General features: G+C 36.3%; 3 protein-coding genes across 4 annotated transcripts; 1 reads left to right on the forward strand and 2 right to left on the reverse strand.

Annotated features, from left to right (window-relative positions):
- Positions 1–6863: 6863 nt before the first annotated feature.
- On the reverse strand, positions 6864–10741 carry LOC103844203 (golgin subfamily A member 4). Its single transcript, XM_009120989.3, has 3 exons — positions 8208–10741; positions 7100–7998; positions 6864–7002 (listed from the first exon to the last, which is right to left on the reverse strand). Exons 1-3 carry the CDS (start codon positions 8812–8814, stop codon positions 6940–6942), a joined length of 1569 nt encoding a protein of 522 aa, XP_009119237.2. The 5' UTR covers positions 8815–10741; the 3' UTR covers positions 6864–6939.
- A 291-nt stretch (positions 10742–11032) lies between these two features.
- On the forward strand, positions 11033–19920 carry LOC103844202. Of its 2 annotated transcripts, none has more exons than XM_033282305.1 (13): positions 11033–11270; positions 16867–16978; positions 17071–17153; positions 17241–17306; positions 17668–17768; positions 17884–18002; positions 18272–18312; positions 18395–18483; positions 18566–18725; positions 18800–18916; positions 19168–19212; positions 19331–19462; positions 19555–19920. In XM_033282305.1, exons 3-13 carry the CDS (start codon positions 17085–17087, stop codon positions 19687–19689), a joined length of 1074 nt encoding a protein of 357 aa, XP_033138196.1. In that variant the 5' UTR covers positions 11033–11270; positions 16867–16978; positions 17071–17084; the 3' UTR covers positions 19690–19920. The 2 variants fall into 2 exon arrangements, with proteins under 2 accessions (XP_033138196.1, XP_009119236.1); XM_009120988.3 differs by lacking the exon at positions 11033–11270 and adding an exon at positions 16470–16714.
- LOC103844441 (wall-associated receptor kinase-like 10) lies at positions 11616–16255 on the reverse strand. Its single transcript, XM_033282300.1, has 3 exons — positions 13750–16255; positions 13071–13199; positions 11616–12976 (listed from the first exon to the last, which is right to left on the reverse strand). The coding sequence occupies exons 1-3, from the start codon at positions 14783–14785 to the stop codon at positions 11748–11750; spliced, it is 2394 nt and encodes a 797-aa protein (XP_033138191.1). The 5' UTR covers positions 14786–16255; the 3' UTR covers positions 11616–11747.
- Positions 19921–19930: the final 10 nt, after the last annotated feature.

Below are 19930 nucleotides of genomic sequence, written 5' to 3' on the forward strand. Positions count from 1 at the left end.
CTTATTATAGAAACAAATTTAAACCTTGATCACAAAAGTTTATGTGAGAATTTTAACAGTTTTAGTAATTTATACTCGTTTTGAAAAATCCAAAATACAACATATAAAAAAATTTAAATTTTTATTATATGATTAATGTAATTGTGTAATTTATTTTAATAATAAATAATTAAGCAAAAAATGATAGAAAATATACAAATTGTTAGCAAATTTTTATTATTTAAAATTATTAATTGTCATATATATCTTAATTAGATTAGGTAATTCTGTAGGTTTTATTTAAGGAAATAATATATAATAATTTCAATTTGATAAATGAATGATCCAAATTGTTTGTGTTAAAACGAAAATGCTTTTTAACTCTTTTTAGAAAAAACTATCAGATGGCGACGGCGACAACTTGTTAGGGTTTCCATGGTTTTTCGACGATGGGATCCGGGCAATCAGTGGAGGATACAGGTTCGAGTAGATCTTTGTCAGGATGACAAGATCAGAGTGACATGGAATCGACAAGGGTATATGGTTACAAGGGTCTTACCAAAATCGCTACGAGATTTCTCGGATTCACGAAGGATTTATTGGTATACGGGGAAGATTGGGATTGATAGGCTTCGGCTATCATTAAGAGGCACATCACAGGAGGAGCTGGGTCGGTCTTGCAGGGGCTCAAAAACGAAAATAAGTCCTTTCTGCAATATACAAGGGGATCCACATGAAGAAGGAGAGATTCAGGAGAACGTGTTACGAAGCGTTCAAAAGGGGGAGGATCAGATAACTAAGCCAATCCCTTCAGTGGCCCAGCTGGAAACAAACCTGGCTCAGACAGACCCTACAGAGGTAATTATGAATTTTGTAGAGATGGAGAATGGCTTAGTACTAGCAAATAAAGCATTAGAGGTTGACGTTAAGGTTTTAGATGAGGATGTGATGGAGGTAAGTGAGGAACATGTTAATATGGAAAAGACAGGGGAGAATGAAGGTATTGATAATGACTTTAAAAACCTGACGGATGGGGAGGAAAAGGACAAGAGTCTGGATGGAGCTAGTGGTGTTGCAGAGAAGAATAACTCTATTGAGAATGTGGATCAGCTTAAGAAAGGGAAAAAGTTATGGGAGCAGTTTGTGATCGTGGATTTCTTTGTTTCTAATGTTTTAGTAAGCTCTTTGAGCATATTTGTTCTTTTCTTTATATTCTCTTTATTTTTTTTTGGGTTAATAATGTTGGTTAGCTCTTTAAGCAAGATAAAGTATTGGAATAAAAATGGCTACTATGCTTATTATTATAGGTTATTTCCTTTGATAAGCATTGATACTGTTTGGTGGATCTTCATTGGGGCAGTTTCACATTGGTGTTTGGTTTTTATTTGGAACCTAAGAGGGAGGTTTGGTGTTACTTGGTCACATTGTTTTGATATAAATTTTCTGGTTGTCTTGGTTGCAACGCATGGATCACTCGCAGCAAGTCAATTTATGTGCCTGGCTTCATCAACCCAGTTGCAGAGATCCAGCTTTGATATTACAACGGTTATGGAGCTCTTCTTCATGGTGGCACAGGTGGACGATATGGTATCAATAAAGCTTGATGTTTATCATTCTCCTGTTGTAATTACAATTCTTTCAGAGCAAATGAGGAGTACATATGATTTTGCATGGTATATCTGGTCAATGGAAAGAGTTTCAGGAAAGGAAACAATTCTGTTACTGATCTGAGCGGAAGAGGGGCCGAGAGAACATGGTGTCTGGTTTATGTAAATTGGTTTGCTACGGATTATTTTTCGTATAATGCATTAGAGTTTGATTTTGGGAATGGGTTATATTTTCTAATACAAACCATCTTGTGGAAGTGGTTTTCTTTGGTCTGGAGGCTTAGTGATATAAAAGGTCGAGGGTTTTTACAAATCCGGTTACGTAGTGACGGCATGAGACGTCTTACTATGCTACTTCTCATGTGTTTGGCCTCCTTAAGTCAAACACAGACACTATTGAAGTACACTGAGAAAACGGTTATGGGCGTGGATTATGGGTGCAAGGTTTTTCAAATGATGTTAATAGGGCCTGTTTCTGATGTTTTTGTGAAGTTGAAAATGTTCGGTATGGAGTGGACTCAACAGTTAATGCAAATATGGAGTGTTTATTTTGATCAAGGCAATTGTATGGATATTTCTCAGTCGTGGTCTTTGTGGAAATTTATGCTGATACAAATGATATTTCTTAAGTACTCTTGGGTCGTCTCGTTATGTGTTGTTCAAGATGGTTATAATAATGGTTCTCGGAGTGTGACTTTAACCAAAGGTGTGATGGATTTATATAGGGGTGTTACAGGTGTATTAATCACCTTGATATGGTGTTCATGGAAATCTGGAATTGTTTGGTTTTTGGGTGGCATTGTACCTGAATCCTCTAGCTCGTATGAGCAATTCAATCACTTTTATATATGAAAATACTAAGTTGGAATTGCAGAGGACTTGGAAGTCATTGGACCATAAGTTATCTCAAGGAAATACGGCATAAACATAAACCAGATTTTTTATTTCTCTTAGAGACTAAACAGGAGTTTGAATTTGTTCAAAAATTTCAATCTCACTTTGGATATGATAATCTGGTCACTGTGGATCCGAACGGGAGGAGTGGTGGTTTATCTCTCTTCTATAACAACGAGTACCAAGTAAAGATCTTATATTCTAGTAACAGAATGATTGATATAGAAGCAGTGACTAATGGGAAACAAGTCTTCCTTACTTTTGTTTATGGAGATCCGGTTCAAACGCTTAGAGAACAAGTATGGGAAAGATTAACTCGGTATGGGCTAGCATGATCTGAACCTTGGTTTATTATTGGGGATCTAAATGAGATAACTGGGAATCATGAAAAGGATGGGGGGGCTCTACGCAATGCAGCTTCTTTTATTCCTTTTAATAATATGATAAGGAATAGTGGTTTACTGGAATTTCCGGTTCGGGGTAATAAGATGTCATGGCAAGGACGAAGAGGCAAAGGGAAAGGAGCATTTACGGTTAGATGTCGATTGGATAGAGCCTTGGCTAATGAGGAATGGCATACACTTTTCCCATATTCTTATACAGAATATCTGAGACTGGTGGGATCGGATCATAGACCTGTGGTAGCTTTTTTGGACGATAAGGTTACAGGACGGAAAAGAGGACAATTCAGGTTTGATAAGCGATGGATTGGCCAAGAAGGACTCATGGAATCAATTGTATCGGGGTGGACAGAAAATCAGGAAAGCCTTTCTGAAGATTTTATGACAAAGATTAATAATTGTCGTCATGAAATTTCATCATGGCGGAAAAATAATCAACCATATGGGAAGGACAAAATTCATAATCTCCAAAACGCGCTGGAAGAAGTACAAACAGATAATAATAGGTCACAAGAGGAAATTATTGAGATTTCCAGGAAATTACAAGAGGCATATAAGGATGAAGAGGAATATTGGCACCAGAAGAGTAGAAATATGTGGTATTCATCTGGGGACCTAAATACTAAGTTTTATCATGCTTTGACAAAGCAACGTCGGATCCGAAACAAAATAGTGGGTCTCCATGATGAAGCGGGTAATTGGATTACAGAAGAGAACGTATTGAGAAAGTGGCAGTGGATTACTTTGCTGGTTTGTTTAGTTCAACTAACCCAAGGGAGTTTGATAGTTTTTTGGAGGAAATAGGTCCATCAATTTCCCCCCAGATGAATCAATTGTTACTGCGAAGAGCTACGGAGGAAGAAGTTCGACAAGCACTATTTATGATGCATCCGGAGAAAGCGCCTGGCCCAGATGGAATGACGGCCCTCTTTTTCCAACACTCCTGGAATGTCGTTAAGAAGGATGTGGTTGAGTTGGTCAATAATTTTTTGGTCACAGGAGATATGGATTCACGGTTAAACATAACAAACATTTGCATGATCCCAAAAATAGAGAGACCTACAAGGATGACGGAACTAAGACCGATAAGCCTATGTAACGTTGGTTACAAGATCATTTCGAAAGTTTTATGTCAAAGATTGAAAATTTGTCTTCCCCATCTAATTTCGGAGACGTAATCGGCTTTTATGGCAGGAAGGTTAATATCGGATAATATTCTCATTGCGCAGGAAATGTTCCATGGTTTGCGAACCAACAAATCTTGTCAAAATAAGTTTATGGCAATTAAAACGGATATGAGTAAGGCATATGATCGGATAGAGTGGAATTTTATAGAGGCCTTACTTAATAAAATGGGATTTGATCCGCATTGGGTTAAATTAATGCGAGAGTGTATATCTTCAGTTCAATATAGAGTTTTACTCAATGGGCAGCCACGAGGTCTCATTATACCTCAGCGGGGACTACGGCAGGGGGATCCATTATCTCCTTATTTATTTATTATGTGTACAGAGGCTCTAATTATGAATATAAAAAAAGCAGAGCGGATGAAACAATTGACCGGTATGAAGGTAGCCAGAGCGTGTCCAGCTATCTCTCACTTGCTATTTGCAGATGATAGTTTGTTCTTTTGCAAGGCAAACAAAGAAGAGTGCCACACTATTCTTAGGATACTAAAGGATTATGAGGCTGTATCAGGACAACAAATTAATTTTCAAAAATCCTCAATTCAATTTGGACATAAGATTGAGGAATCAAGCCGTCAGGAATTGCGAGATATATTGGGAATTCAGAATTTAGGAGGAATGGGTTCTTATTTAGGTCTGCCGGAAAGTTTAGGAAGATCCAAGGTTCAAGTGTTTGGTTTTGTACAAGATCGTCTGAATAATAGGGTGAATGGTTGGACCTTTAGATTTTTCACTAAAGGGGGAAAAGAGGTGATTATTAAGTCTGTGATAACTGCGCTACCAAACCATGTGATGTCCGTGTATCGGTTACCGAAAGCTACAGTGAAGAAACTAACGAGTGCGGTAGCCCAGTTTTGGTGGAGTCCAGGAGGAAGCACACGAGGTATGCATTGGAAATCATGGGATAAATTGTGTGAACATAAGGATAATGGTGGGTTAGGGTTCAAGGATCTGAATGATTTTAATACGGCAATGCTTGGAAAGCAATTGTGGAGGCTGATCGAGAAGCCAAATTCTCTTTTCTCTCGAGTTTTCAAAGGACGGTATTACAGGAATGCTTCACCCCTGGATCCGATTCGCTCATATTCCCCGTCGTATGGCTGGAGGAGTATCACCTCTGCTAGATCTCTGGTTTGTAAAGGACTAATTAAAAGGGTGGGTACAGGATCATCTATCTCAGTATGGAATGATCCTTGGATCCCATCCACTCACCCGAGACCAGCTAACAAAAATTCTCATCACAGTTATTCGGACCTTACAGTGGATTCCCTTATTCATCAGGATTCCCGCACTTGGAATTTACAGGCACTTAGGACTTTGGTGGAGCCTAACGATGCAAAGTTGATTGAAAGTATTCCTCTGAGTAGAAATCAGATGGAAGATAGGAATGGTTGGCATTTCACTAATAATGGGAAATATTCGGTACAATCAGGGTATCAAGTAGAAAGGATCTATCCTGACAAGGAAAAACCACCAGATTTTTATGGTCCCAATGTGGATATACTCAAGGCATTTTGTTGGAAAGTGAAGTGTCCTCCAAAACTACGGTATTTTCTATGGCAGTTGGTGACAGGTTGTATAGCAGTGACAAAGAATCTAAAATCTAGAGGAATACAAGGAGATACAGTTTGTGCACGGTGTGGAGACGCAGAGGAATCAATAAATCATGTCTTCTTTGAGTGTCCTCCGGCACGGCAAGTGTGGGCACTATCTAAGATTCCATCAAATCCAAATTTTTTTCCAACTGGTTCTCTTTTTACTAATATGGATCATTTATTTTGGAGAGTTAACCCAAAAATGGAGGATCATCAGTTTGCATGGATACTATGGTATATTTGGAAGGGCCGGAATAATAAAGTTTTCAGTAATATTGATATTGAACCGAGAGAGACGCTAAACTTAGCAGAATTGGAGTCAAGACTTTGGGCTGAGGCACAAAATATCAATAATCCAAGGGTCGTACCTGAAGTACAGCTTAGATTGCCCTTAGTGACCACAGGAAGATGGTGTTTCACGGATGGGTCTTGGAAAGATAAAGATGTTTTTTCAGGACAAGGTTGGCTCAGTACCCTTCCAGGGTTTGATGGTTTGTTAGGGGCAAGGAATGTAAGGGCAAGTTTATCACCTCTTCATGCGGAGATAGAGGCATTGACTTGGGCAATGGAATGTATGAAAAACTTAAGACAATATCAGGTCACATTTGCAATGGATTGTTCTCAACTGGTGAAGATGGTTTCAGAACCAGAGGAATGGCCAGCATTTGAAAGTTACCTGGAGGATATCAAGCTTTTGAGAAGAAGCTTCATCAACTCAGAAATTGTTCATGTTTCGAGGATGGACAATAAAATGGCGGATCGCTTGGCACGCAGTGCTCGGATACAACCGTCGTTCGTCATACACATGGATGCAGAGTTGCCACTATGGTTTACGGAGTCTATATGAGTCTGTAAATGTTCTTGCTGTCAAAAAAAAAAATGATCCATAATGGACACAATATATAATATAACATTCACTAACAATTTAATTTTAGACTAACAAAATTCTCAATTAATTATCAATCTACCACGTAAGCAAAATTAGCATTATAATTACGCGACAACTCAGCAGTGTACTTTTTTAATTAATACAAACTAAAAATTATAACTTTTTAAATGTTTCTCAATTAATATGTAGGGGATTTCCGTGAATGCTTTTAATGTTATAAGAAAATTATTTCTTCTAAATACATATTCAAAAGATTTGTCTTACATGAAAAAGTTGAAAAGATAATAGCATAAAGCAACAAAAACTATGATATTACAGTATAACCATAGTGATATACAAACACATGATCATCAGAACTATACACACACAATATATCTCTAAAAAGCTTCAAGAAGAGTGAAGGTCCACGGAAGATCTTCTCCAACCTCGATTCTTTGACGCAACCCTAACCTAAAAGACACGACAAACAACAAAAGTATTAGTAAAAAGATATTTACACATGAATAATTAGAACATATAGTTTTGGAAACTTCTTTTGACGACTAACCTTTGATGATAAAGGAGGCAAAGATGCTCGTCTTGTAAGCTCCTTTCTTTCCTCCTGAACAGCTTTTAATCTTTCTCTCAACAGTTCCACTTCATTCTCAATCTTTAACCTCTCATAATCAACCGCAGACATTGACTTCCTCCTTGAACCAGAAGAGCTTAGCGACTGTTTGCGTGGACGACACAGTGGAGGAAGCTTTCGAGCAATCCCCGAGACAATGAAACCATTGTTAGCCGAAGATTCTTCTAAATTCTTCTTTTTCCCCACGTTCTCTTTTTCTTCCTTCACCATGTAAACATCACGCACACGTGAGTACGCAACTTCTGAATCCGACGTATACAAATATCTGTTCTTATCTTCCCTATAAGGCATGTCAAGAACCGTTCCATCATGTTCTTGAACAAGCAAAGCTCTTCTCTCTTGAGGTGGTTCTTTGTTTTGGTTCTCTTTTGGTAAAGAACATTCAGATTCCTCTGCCTCAACGAGTAGATCTCTATAAGCTTCGACTTCTTTCTCCAAGAAATGTTTTTCCCTCTCGCGACGTATCAAAATGTCTTTGAGTATGACCATCTCTTCGGCATCGAACGTAGATTTCTCCTCGACCATTCTTTGGAACTGCATGGCTTCCATCTCTATCGCTGCCTTCTCGTCTTGCAGCCTATGTATCATCGCCATGGCTTCATCAGCTGCTGATGCTGCGGCGCTTCTCTCTTTGTCTAGCTCAACACAAACCGCTGCTCGAGCAGCTCGCTCTTTTTTCAATGCTTCCTCTAACTCCTTCACAGAGTTTTCCTCTACATTTCTAACAAAACATAGACTTGCTGATGAATTAAGTGATACAGTTTTTTCAAGTTCCGGCCAATGAGACGGGCTAGTCCTCTCTTCTGTCTTTACATCATCTGTAACATACAAATTAAACACTAGATCAACACACGTTCAAGAATGGACCATATCGACCAGCTATAAGCAGGGCCGGATCTAAGATTTTGAGGGTTTGAAACATTTATTAAAAGCTCTAGTTAAAAACAAATCAATAGTTTAGAAGCTTATTTCTATGCAAAAAAATCTTTGGGGGCGAAGGCCCTGGCTTTAAGATAAGAAACAAAACCTTTGCGGTCGTCGTTGGCTCTGATAAAGACATTATTATAAGGTTGCATCAAAGGATGTTTAACGGTCTCATCAAAAGCCTCTGATGAAGAAACGGATCCAAGACTTCCGTAATCCACACGGCATCTCCTAGGGTTCTTAAGACCTTTTCTTGGTCTTCGTGTAACAAAACGCTTACCTTTCACTCCCTGGACGGTCATGAGATTCATCACGTTCTGTTCATCTCTTGATGCATCTTCCTCTGTTTCATCCTTAACCCTAGCATTACTTACATCACCACTGTTCTTTCTCACCAGCTTCATTTCAACGAAACGTTTCGAATCATCATCACTAGTAATGGAACCAAAAGGGATCTTGCTTTTGATCAATCTATCTACGGATGAGATTTTCTCTGATGCACAAGCCAGCAGATCCCTTTCAATGCACATGTTTGGATCACCGAAACGTCCGTTGTGGAATCTTGGAAGAGAGAAACCTAAAAGCCCTAGAGATCTCAACACGACATGTATAAAAAGAGATGTGCAGAGAAGCAAATAAGCTATGGTGAGATTCAGAAATGCGCCTATGAGACCAGTTAAACTCCAATCTTGCGTATCTAAACACGGCATTTTTTTTTGTAAATAGATGAGAGTCTCTATTAGCTTCAAAGAGTCTAATACGTAATGTATCTGTTAATCAAAATCTATGTTACGTTCAGACAATCATGTGTCCGAAAAATCTGTAGAGAACAGAAACATTGATTATCTTCTCGAGCTTTGATAATCTAAAATGAAATCATCAATTTAAAGCAAAGGGATGCGAACCACAAGTTATTAACTATTTTTAAGTATGGTTCTTAATCGATTAAAAATGAATTCAACGTGAAACTGAGGTATATAATATAGCATTAGGTGTTTTCCTGCATATGTGCAGTAATAAAAAATTTAAATTTAAATTTAAATTATATTTTAAAATAAAATTTATTATTTTAGATTTTATTATTTTCTTATTAATATTTTTAGTTGAACATATAAAATTAAGATAAAATAAATAATTTTATTTATTTTAAATTATATTTAAGAATAGACATGTATATATATTTAAAATTATAATCTTAGATAAAAAAATTATATGTTTCTTTTGGATAAAATATATTAAATCAATATATATAAAATTAATAAAAAAATTGATATAAAAGTTGAAAAATTATTAAAAGTAAAACTAAACAATATTTCTAAAATTTGTAGATATATAAAATAAACTAGGGAAAATTGCTAAAAGAGAACAAAAAAACAAGGTTGTTGTCCCTTTAGTATAAAACCAACATAAAGTTGTCTCAATAGTATAATTTTTCTCATAATCCCAAAACTAACCCTATATTTAATCTAATTAAACATAATTTAAAAGTTAATTTGAATTTAAAAAAAAAAGTTAATGGAAAAAAGGTAAAAAACAGTTGAAAGGCAATCGAAAAAAAAAGAGGTATAGATATGCATCATAGAGAACAAGAGTTTGTGAGAAGAATCAAAAGAAAAACTATGGAAAAACCATAGATTGATGAAGAAGAGAATGAATAATCGTTTTTTTTTTAAATTTTTAAGTAAAATCGACCATAACACGTTTTAGAAAGTTAAAATATTTCTAAGAGATTTTTAGAATATTTTCTTAACTGAAATTTCATTAATTTTCGCAAAAAATCAAGTATTCTTATCCGTAGAAGGCGACTTCTAAAAGTTTAGAAGAATGATAAAAATGCTGAATACACTTTCTACTTTGAGTAGACGTAAGATTACATTGTAGAAAACACATTCCTCGAAATTTAGAATACTTTATAAAAGTAGAAGATGCATTCGGAAGGAAAGTGGATACCTTTACGATTAGTAGAATGTGCATTCCTCTTTTTTAGAAATTTAGTAAATAGTAAAATGAACGTTCTAAAAGAAGTAGATGAACATGTTTATTTTAGAAATCGTTTTCTACTATACCATTTTTCATAGAAGACGCATTCTACTTTTAGTAGAACGTATTTTAAAAATCTTATTTACCAAGTTTTTGAGCAAAAGAAAATTACCAGCTTGTGTATATGGATGTTTTATTAATTGTTTATATTTTTAATAATTTTTTTGATTCATAAAATTATTTATTTCATTAGTTTTCAGAAATATAAAGGGTAAAAAGGAGAAAAACTAGACAAAATTAGTTTTATACTAAAGAGACAACAACCTGATTTTTTTGTTCTCTTTTGGCAATTTTCCCAATAAACTAATGATATTACGATTAAAAATTATATTTTTTTTTAATTGTAAAAGATTTTGAAAACTTTTTAGTAATAAATTGTATAATTATTTAAAATATAGAACTAAGTAATATTTCAAAATTTCAAAAACATTATTATATTATTTAATGTCATATTTTAATAGATTTATTTTAATGAATATATAATTTACTACCATATTCTAAAAAGTTTACCAGAAATATAAATAAGTATTAAATGTAATTGTCATGTCATATTTAACTGTTTAAGTATAAGCCATATCATTATTTTAACATGCCATCTCATATTAATTTGGTGAAAATAATTATAGAAAAAACATATATGTCAAAATCACTTTGCAACTAATGTTTAGGAAATATGCCACATGGTGAGTGTCCATGACGATGATTAGACTAATGCGAGTGTTATGGTGTTTTAATATGCAAAAAAATGCATGCAAGTATTGACGTTTTTGTCGCTACATGTATACTAGGTAAAATTTATCAAACTACCCCACTACATGACATGAGTAATCCAGTCGATTTAAAAGAAAAAGGAAATACGGTTTAAGAACCGAACCGGATCTAAACCCTAAACCTCTGGGAAACCTGAACCGGTGAGTTCCTTGCTCACTTGCATCTCTCTTCGAGTCATCGATTCGATCGAGTGAGGGCGAGTTCATGGCCCTCCTTCGATTTATCTCTTCCCGGAAGCTTTCACAATCGTTTTGCAGGACAAATGTTGATCAATTGGAGCTGACACACACGCATTGGATCGATTCGAGCTGCTTTCTTCTCGACTCAGAAGCTCATAGGCGATGAACCAGTTCTTGTGTTATTCAAATGGGGCGGCCTTGATTAGTTGAATTAGTGATAAAGTTATGAACTTTATGATTCTCAGATGATTAACGACTTAATTGTTTGGTTGAACCGAAACGGGTTAGAGATTTTCATACACAGAGCATTGTATGATGCAAAACAGGGATACACTTCTCTCAACGATCACAATCTGAAATGTGGATTTTACCTGAGGTCTAGCAGTACCCAAGTATGAGAAGTTTATACCGAAGGAGGATGGGAAGGTAACGTAATGCACAAGAAAAGGTTAAGTCTCGTACATAAGACTATCATGACACAAATGCGAGTGTTAGGGCCACAAATGGGTATAGTGTATGAATTAGAAAAGCACATAATATAGGATTATTTTAAACTTAGATTGAAAATCATACAGTAGCGAGTTCATATAAAAATATATAGAATAATGCATCTATTCCAAAATTTATTATCAAGAAATTAACTATCCCGGTGGTCACCATGTTTGACGAGGACATAAAGGTTGGGCATCTGAAGTTGAGCCAACATCGTCTTGAAACTTTGCAGGAGCAGTAACACCTACGTAGTTGCTTGATTGTACGCCAATGTTAAGCTCCACAGCTACTGCATCCTCTAGGTCGTTGTCGACGATATGAGCCTGGGACTGTGAACCTCCAGTTGGTGAACGAATTCTCTCTAATTCCATTGATACTTCTCTCATGCTTGGTCGTTTTTTTCCATTAAGGTTCAGACATCTCCTCGCAAGTACTGCTGCCGCCATGACTTGCTCTAGTTTGCAATCATCTCTGATCCGAGGGTCAATAATGTTGACGAGTTTGTCCTCTTTCACTGCAAGAATGAAATAAGTTGCCAATGTTCTGTTTTCTTGAGACCGCAAAAAAGAGACTGGTTTCTCTCCAGTAATGAGCTCTACGAGCACCACTCCGAAGCTATATACGTCGCTTTTGTCGGTGAATTGGCTAGACTGGAAGTATTCGGGATCCACGTATCCGACCGTACCTGAAACAACTGTAGTCAGATGGGTATGATCAACTGTTACCGATCTCGAAGTGCCGAAGTCAGACACCTTGGCTCGATATTTTTCATCCAACATTATGTTTGTAGATTTGATGTCTCGGTGATAAATCGGAGACGAAGCAGCCGAGTGAAGGTACGAGAGAGCTCCAGCGATGTCTATGGCTATGCGCAAACGCACTTCCCAAGTGGTCATTGTGTAATCATCAAACTGATCATGAAGATGCTCGAAAAGATTACCATTGGGAATGAACTCGTAAACTAGAAGCGGCACGTTGGTCTCGAGGCAACAGCCTAAGAGTTTCACAATGTTTCTATGGTTGATTTGCGATAGAATGACAACTTCGTTGATGAATTCTTCCAACTTGTCTTCGTCCACAACTTTAGACTTTTTCACTGCTACGATCCGACCATCTTCAAGCATTCCCTTGTATACAGTACCCTGACCACCTTGCCCAAGCACTCTGTTTAAACTAAAGTTCTCGGTAGCTTTCTCCAATTCTTTGGAATTGAACACTATTGTCTCCTTGATTCTACCTTCATTTGAAATCAATTGTTGTTGCAACAATAGACCTCCGTTACGTTTGAAATACTTTCTTTTGCGGTTGAGTTTCCTTCTGCTTTTGATAAATTTGTATAACCAAAAGCTTACACCAACAAAGACCAACACACCAATACCTACACTAAACCCTGGAAAACCCACAAGAAAAACATAAAGGAAAAAAAGAGAGTAAAAACGGAGAAAATATAAAATGGACTGCGAGTAAAAGTTGGGTAACTTTACCTATAACAATTGGCAAAGTCTTGTTTTTCTTTTCCACACAGTCATAGCCACCCATATTATTCACACAAGTGGCGGTCTCACCACATGCGAAATTTTCACGTCTCTTGTAAAGTTGACACTCGTCAATGTCTAGATGAAAAAAAAATGTCAGGAAAGAGTAGTTAGGTGATGATGATTTCATTCATAGTCATAACTGTATCTTTTAAACCATATCTATACTATTATTTGCGAAGTAACTTTTAATAACGGAGCTCTTACGTTGAAAGTTAGAGCAGTTAATATCGATACCATCCTTAATGAATTTTATATATAATTAATTATATAATCAAAAACAAATTTTTATTAACAATATTAACTTTTTAAGAAATAAGATAATTACATATATTGTGTTGTTATCTTAAAACATATTTTTAATTATAAATTTTAAAATAAAATATAAAAAATTATAATAAATTAAGTAGTTAAAGTCAATGTTATCCTTAATAAATTTTAATTAAACATATATATTTAATTAGATTTTGTCATATATAAATATATGTTTGTTTTAATTGTTTTGAAAACATAAATAATAAGTTCTTATGCTGGTTTTTGAATTAATAAAAAATAAACTAATAAATATTTGTAAAACGATTAAACCCGCATATGCGGGCAATACACCTAGTAATTTTTAATTACTAACCTGTGCATCCGTCCAAGTGATATGGGTTACCTTTGGTACCGCTTTTGCAAATACATGACAGCTCGGGAATATCATAATTTGTAGCGTTGAAGCATAGACAAGGAATAGAGTCATTGCCCCGTTTGGATACTTCTACATCTTCGCATCCCAGAGACTTGATAAATGAAAGATGCATCATCGGAATCACCCATCGTAGTTGGACTGTAACATATTGTCTATTGTAAAACCATAGCGGATCAGTTAATTTGGCCACAGGGAACACTCGTGAGTTTTCGTTAAATTCGTCTGTTATAAAGGCTACTCTACAGCCACTTGTGTAAATGGGAGGGTTGTTCTCTATACTAACACCGATTACGTGTCCTACCTCCTCAGGAGTGTCTGCTTGGCAGCATCTGTAACCATTGCAACTTGATTTATCCCCTTTCTTTCTTGATCCACAACTCGATATGCATCCCACGAGTCTAGGCTCAAGATTTGTCAATGTGGCCATGTTGTCGCAGCCAACAGCTACCAGTTTGTTGGAACGGCCAATGGTGAACGGGGAGCCCGTAAAATCCAAAGGCTCACCAAATATTCTTCCTAACCTGCTGCTGCTGCTGCTGCTCTTGTTGGAACATCCGGTGGACATTATGCTGGTTCTGATTTTGAGTGACCCGTACGGAAAGGGCGGGGTTAGAGAAGCATATAGAACTGGAAGATCGATTCTCACAACTTGTTTGTTAATCTTGATTAGATACGGGACGAGCTCTCCGGAAGTAGAACTGTTGCACTGAATTTCAAACCACTCGTTGAGATAGCAACCTTTCCCAACCCCGAAAGGATACGGTATCAAGATTCTTCCACAGTGAGTTGGACAAGATCTCGAAGCAGTGAGATCTGCTGAATTAAGGATCAAGATAAGTAGCAGTGAGATATGAGTCCACAGTAGTGCACACCTCATATTTGTCTCCCTGCTCAATGTAGATCTGTTTCCATCAGCTAAATAAGCACATTGTTGATCAATCTTTGAATATTCTTCCATGACTTTTATCTCCATCCAATAATTTTACGTTGAAAAAGTTTAAGTCCAAGTTACAGCTTCCTAGCAATTACATATATCAACTTCATTATTGTCGGAATTTAAGCAAAAAGTTAAAGGAAAATTAACCATAGAAAAAACATAAATTCATTAACTGACCAAAATCTCTCTCTGTTCATTCTATCTACAAATCTAATTTTTATATATTTTTTTAGTTATTTAGCAAATAAGCCCAAAAATAAAAGAAGTAAATTTGGAATTTTTCTTTGATGTTGATTAGAAGGCGAATTTATATAGATGTATTGACCATCAATTTTTGTTGGTCCACAACGTTGAACCCTTTATCTTTTCTTTTCAGTTTATAAAAGGAGGAATTCTTCAATCAATTAGTATTTCTTTTAAGGGTGGACAAAATATTCCTGAAATTTTATTTGATATGTTAATTAGTTTAGTTTCAATTCTTTTTTTTTTTTGACAACAAGCATTAATTTACAAACTCATGTTGACTTTGTAAACCAAATTGGCAACTCCGCATCCATGTGAACAACGAAGAACGTTTATTTTCTAGCACTGCGTACTAAGCTAAGCTATCCGCCCGTTTAGTTTCAATTCTTAAAATCTGAAAATTTGTGATTCTATAAAACAAAATAAATACTAATATTTAATATCTGTAAAAATAAAAAGACTATAAATATTAAAAAAATTTGAAGATAGATATCTGATCCGTTCTTGTATATGTATATAAAAAAAAATATAATTCTTATATTTTATAGACATTTTATCATATTTATATTTATACAAGTTTAACACATTTTACCACCTTACAGAGATGTACATTTTTGCAAATATGCTATGGAGAGATTCAGAAATTGCGCCTGTGAGCTTACTGAAACTCCAGTCGTGGCACGGCATCTTGTGAATAGAGGAGTTTTTGTGGCTTCAAAGAGTCTATACGTAATGTATCTGGTAATCAAATCTATGTTACGTTCAGATGATCATGTGTCCGAAAAATCTGTGGGGAAGGGAAACATAAACATTGATCATCTGCTCGATCGAACTTTGATAATCTAAAATGTAATCATCAGTTAGCGCAAACCGATGCGAATCACAAGTTATTTAACTATTTTCAAATATCGATCATTGAAATAAAATAAAAATGGATTCAACGTGAAACTGGTGCATGTAGCATATGCTAAGGCCATGCGCATTAGAGGTTTAAAGGAGAGAATCACACGTTTTACGAGGAAAAAAAATATTAAAAAAAGTTAAAGCGATGAACTCGGTTCGTCTCGCTTCTTCTGCGTGATACCTTCTCTCTTAAAATTCATCACTGTAGTGCGGGTCCTACGATACATGGCGGCCTACGATTGGTCAATTTTTTTTTTTTTTAAATTTTTTTTTTAAAAAAAAAAAAATTTAATAATAAAAAATTAAAAGATGAATCCCAAAGAGGTTCACTGATGCTCTTGCTTTAAGTGGTGTGTGTCCATGCGTAGGGTGTTTTAATATGCAAAAATGCATGTAGTTTATTTCTTTTAAGTATTGACGTTGACTCCTGGCGTTATATTAGGGAAAGTTCCCAAACTACCCTCGTAGTGAGTCATCCGGTTTGATATGTATGGCTGGTTAAGAGAGAAAGAGATAGGGTTTTAAGAACATAACCAAGGGTTTTAAGGAATCCGAGAACCGAACCGAACCGGATTAAAACCCTAAACCTCTGCGTAACCTGAACCGGTGAGTTCCTCAGCTGCATCTCGATTCGATCGAGCAAAAGCCATCGTGACGGAGAGAGAGAGAGAGGGCGAGTTCATGGCTCTCGTTCGATTTATCTATTCTCGGAAGCTTTCTCAATCTTTATGCAGGACAAATGTTGAGCTGACACGCATTGGATCAATTCGAGCTGCCTTCTTCTCGACTCAGAAGCTCATAGGCGATGAACCAGTACTTGTGAGCTTCATCTTTATCTATGTTCTTATCATCATCTCTTTCGTTTTCGCATCCTTGTGCGGGCCTTGATTAGTTGAATTATGTGATAAAGTGATGAACTTTATGATTCTCAGATGATTAACGACTTAACTGTTTGGTTAAAACGGAATCAGGTTAGAGATTTCATACACAGAGCACTGTATGATGCAAAACACGGATACTTCTCTCAAAGATCGCAATCTGTTGGGGTTCTTGAGAGAAGCATTAAGTTCAACCAGCTTGAAGGTAAAGGCTAAAGCATTCAAGTTTTTGGAGAGAATGATTTATCAATGTTTTATTGGAGCATTGTTGACTAGTTTTCTCTTTTTGTTATATAGGGAGAAAGGCGTACATGAAACTATTGGAGAAAGTTTACAAGCAGAGTGACATTTCTTGGTTTACTCCTGTGGAGCTCTTCAAGGTGATATGTCGTTGATCTCTACTTGGAACAGCTTTCTCTTGTCGTAAGTATCCCATTTTTTATGATTTCAATCCTCCTCTCTTGCAGCCTTGGTATGCTCATGGGATTGCAGAAGCTATACTACGAACCACCAATCTCTCAGTTCCTTTAAAGGTTTCACTTTTGTGATCTTCTACGTCTCACTACTTTATTTAATTTCAGGACAATACCAAACATGAAATGTCCTCTCTGGTTTCTGTAGTTGTACTGAATCCTGAGCTATCTTTACCTACCAGCCTATATGAGAGATTGCTCATGCGTTGAAAACTTGAAATAGAGAAACTATGGTTTACCTAAATAACTGTTTAGAGTAGTTTATAATCATTTGAACACACAATTGAACAGCCAAGAGAAAGTAAAGCCATTGATTTTCTGTTTAAGATCATATGTTTGTTGAATATTTTCATCCCGGTTTGTGAGTCTACGTTTGCACTGATTCTTCTGTACATCGATAACACTTAAAACATGTGCTTAGATATATGAAATCGGCGGTGGATCCGGAACCTGTGCGAAGGGTATATTGGACTACATAATGTTGAATGCTCCTGAGAGAATCTACAATAACATGAGCTACACGTACGTATGCCCCTGTTTTAAGCATCTTTTTGCTTGAATTTCAGCATAGTGAGTTAGTAACCTGTTATGGAACATGCTGCAACTATATTAACTGCATGATTTTTTTTTTTTTCAGATCTATAGAAATCAGTCCGTCACTGGCTAAGATTCAAAAGGAAACTGTTGCCCAAGTTGGAAGTCATCTATCAAAGTTCCGAGTTGAATGCCGTGATGCATCTGACCTATCTGGATGGAGTGAGTTTCTTTCTTTTCAATCTGATGCAGATTCTCTATCATTTTTTCTTGTTCTGTGGCTAGTCTGGAATTAGTTTATGTTTGAAAATGCTAAACTTTGCGAGCTGTTCACCAAACTTCGTAATGTAACATTCTTAAAAACTTGATCTAGTCAGAGATATCGCTAATCAGATGAGGTTATGCTGAAAACTTAGCGAGTTGTTTCTAAGCTAGCCCACCACGTTAAATGAAGTTCTCTATCTGTGCTTATAGAGTAAAATTTCAAACAGGGAATGTGGAGCAACAACCATGCTGGGTGATAATGCTCGAGGTACGCAATTAAGTAGTTGTTAATAGGCTGTATTGAAGAGGAATCCACGTCTAAAAATTTGTATTAACTTGTGCCATTGCAGGTGCTAGATAATCTCCCACATGATCTTGTCTATTCCCAAAGCCAACTTTCCCCATGGATGGAAGTCTTGGTTGAAAATAAACCGGAGAGGTGCAGAGAATACTGGTTTTGGCTCTAATGATTTTTTTACATTTATGCTTCTTTTGATCCCAGATCTCTTATAAACTAGCAGCGAATCACTCTCTGAGCTATACAAGCCTTTAGAGGATCCACTGATCAAGCGCTGCATTGACATTGTTGAACACGAAGCTCCTCCGGTTTCAAAACCAAAAGAAATCTGGTCAAAACTGTTTCCCAAACCTAGGCGTTGTTGGCTTCCAACAGGTTGTTTGGTAAGGGGGAAAAATGGTGTCCACTTATTAAAGCAGGTGCTGCGTTGCTCTGTTCTAATTATGTGAAATTACAGAAACTGCTGGAGGTTTTACATGAAAAGCTACCAAAGATGTCCCTAATCGCTTCTGACTTTAGCTTCTTGCCGGACGTGAAAGTTCCTGGTGAAAGAGCCCCATTGGTTTCAACAAAGGTTTGTTCCCTTTTTCCACTTCTAACTATGCATTGACACCTTTCTCAGGATGTGTAGACTGTTTAATCACTAAACTAGATATGCCCAAAGTTAAGTCTACACGTCATTGTTTGAATCAAGAACTTTGTTTCAACGTAAGACAGTGTCCTTTTCCATTGCTTATATCAAACTTGGTTCAATCATACATGAGAATGGTTTTTCACCCTTTAAGTGGTAATTATGATCTCTTTTAACAACGTTTGTATTTGCAGAAAGATGGATCTAGCTCAGATTACAGTAGTTATCTGGACGCCAAGGTATGAGATATCTGAGAACTTCCTTCTCTGATTAATTGTTCTGTTTATTCTCCATTGCAACCTGGTTAGTCTTATTCAAACATCAGAAACATATGTAACTTGGGATGATCTTTTGCAGGGTGATGCTGATATATTTTTCCCAACTGACTTTTGGCTTTTGGAACGAATGGATCATTATTGTTCTGGCTGGAGGAAGACTGAGAAAGACGGGACACCATCGAAAAAAGGAAGGAAAAGGCGAACTCTCACTGTAAACACACAGATTCTCCTTAAAAACATTACAACAAGAGAAGATATTTCTGAAAACTTTCAATAACTTGTCTTCTATTTTTCGGCATGTAGCTGGATACATCAGCATTCATGGATGAGTTTGGTTTACCTTCAAAGACGAGAACAAAGGACGGATACAACCCGTTACTTGATGACTTCAAGAACACTAAGTTCTATCTTAGTGTCCCAACACACAACACTAAGTAAAGCAAAGAGGTACCATCAGCTCATAGAACGTCTGATTTTTGCAGAAGATTAAATGCCTTTTGGTAAAGGAGTCAGAGATTACAAATGAAAGATTTTTTAAACATTTGTTTCTCTTTTTGTAATAATTTTATATCAAGTTCAATCAAGATTCCCTCTGTGCAATGAAAAGAGCACACGAACATGATTACTGGAGCACATTTGAGAAACTCTGAGAACCAGAGAGATTTTATTTCTGAGATGG

Source organism: Brassica rapa, chromosome A10 (assembly GCF_000309985.2).
Source record: "Brassica rapa cultivar Chiifu-401-42 chromosome A10, CAAS_Brap_v3.01, whole genome shotgun sequence".
Classification (NCBI taxonomy): Eukaryota; Viridiplantae; Streptophyta; class Magnoliopsida; order Brassicales; family Brassicaceae; genus Brassica; species Brassica rapa.

What these genes read in the sequence shown, in the direction of transcription:
- LOC103844441 (XM_033282300.1), bottom strand. Translation starts at nt 14,785, where the DNA reads ATGGAGATAAAAGTCATGGAAGAATATTCAAAGATTGATCAACAATGT. An exon ending in TCACTTGGACGGATGCACAG is followed by an intron (nt 13,200 to 13,749) that starts GTTAGTAATTAA and finishes TTTTTCATCTAG; the next exon opens with ACATTGACGAGTGTCAACTT. An exon ending in GACTTTGCCAATTGTTATAG is followed by an intron (nt 12,977 to 13,070) that starts GTAAAGTTACCC and finishes TGGGTTTTCCAG; the next exon opens with GGTTTAGTGTAGGTATTGGT.
- LOC103844202 (XM_009120988.3), top strand. Translation starts at nt 16,577, where the DNA reads ATGGCTCTCGTTCGATTTATCTATTCTCGGAAGCTTTCTCAATCTTTA. An exon ending in ATCTGACCTATCTGGATGGA is followed by an intron (nt 18,003 to 18,271) that starts GTGAGTTTCTTT and finishes AATTTCAAACAG; the next exon opens with GGAATGTGGAGCAACAACCA. An exon ending in CCCCATTGGTTTCAACAAAG is followed by an intron (nt 18,917 to 19,167) that starts GTTTGTTCCCTT and finishes TTGTATTTGCAG; the next exon opens with AAAGATGGATCTAGCTCAGA.
- LOC103844203 (XM_009120989.3), bottom strand. Translation starts at nt 8,814, where the DNA reads ATGCCGTGTTTAGATACGCAAGATTGGAGTTTAACTGGTCTCATAGGC. An exon ending in AGCCAACGACGACCGCAAAG is followed by an intron (nt 7,999 to 8,207) that starts GTTTTGTTTCTT and finishes TGTATGTTACAG; the next exon opens with ATGATGTAAAGACAGAAGAG. An exon ending in TGCCTCCTTTATCATCAAAG is followed by an intron (nt 7,003 to 7,099) that starts GTTAGTCGTCAA and finishes CGTGTCTTTTAG; the next exon opens with GTTAGGGTTGCGTCAAAGAA.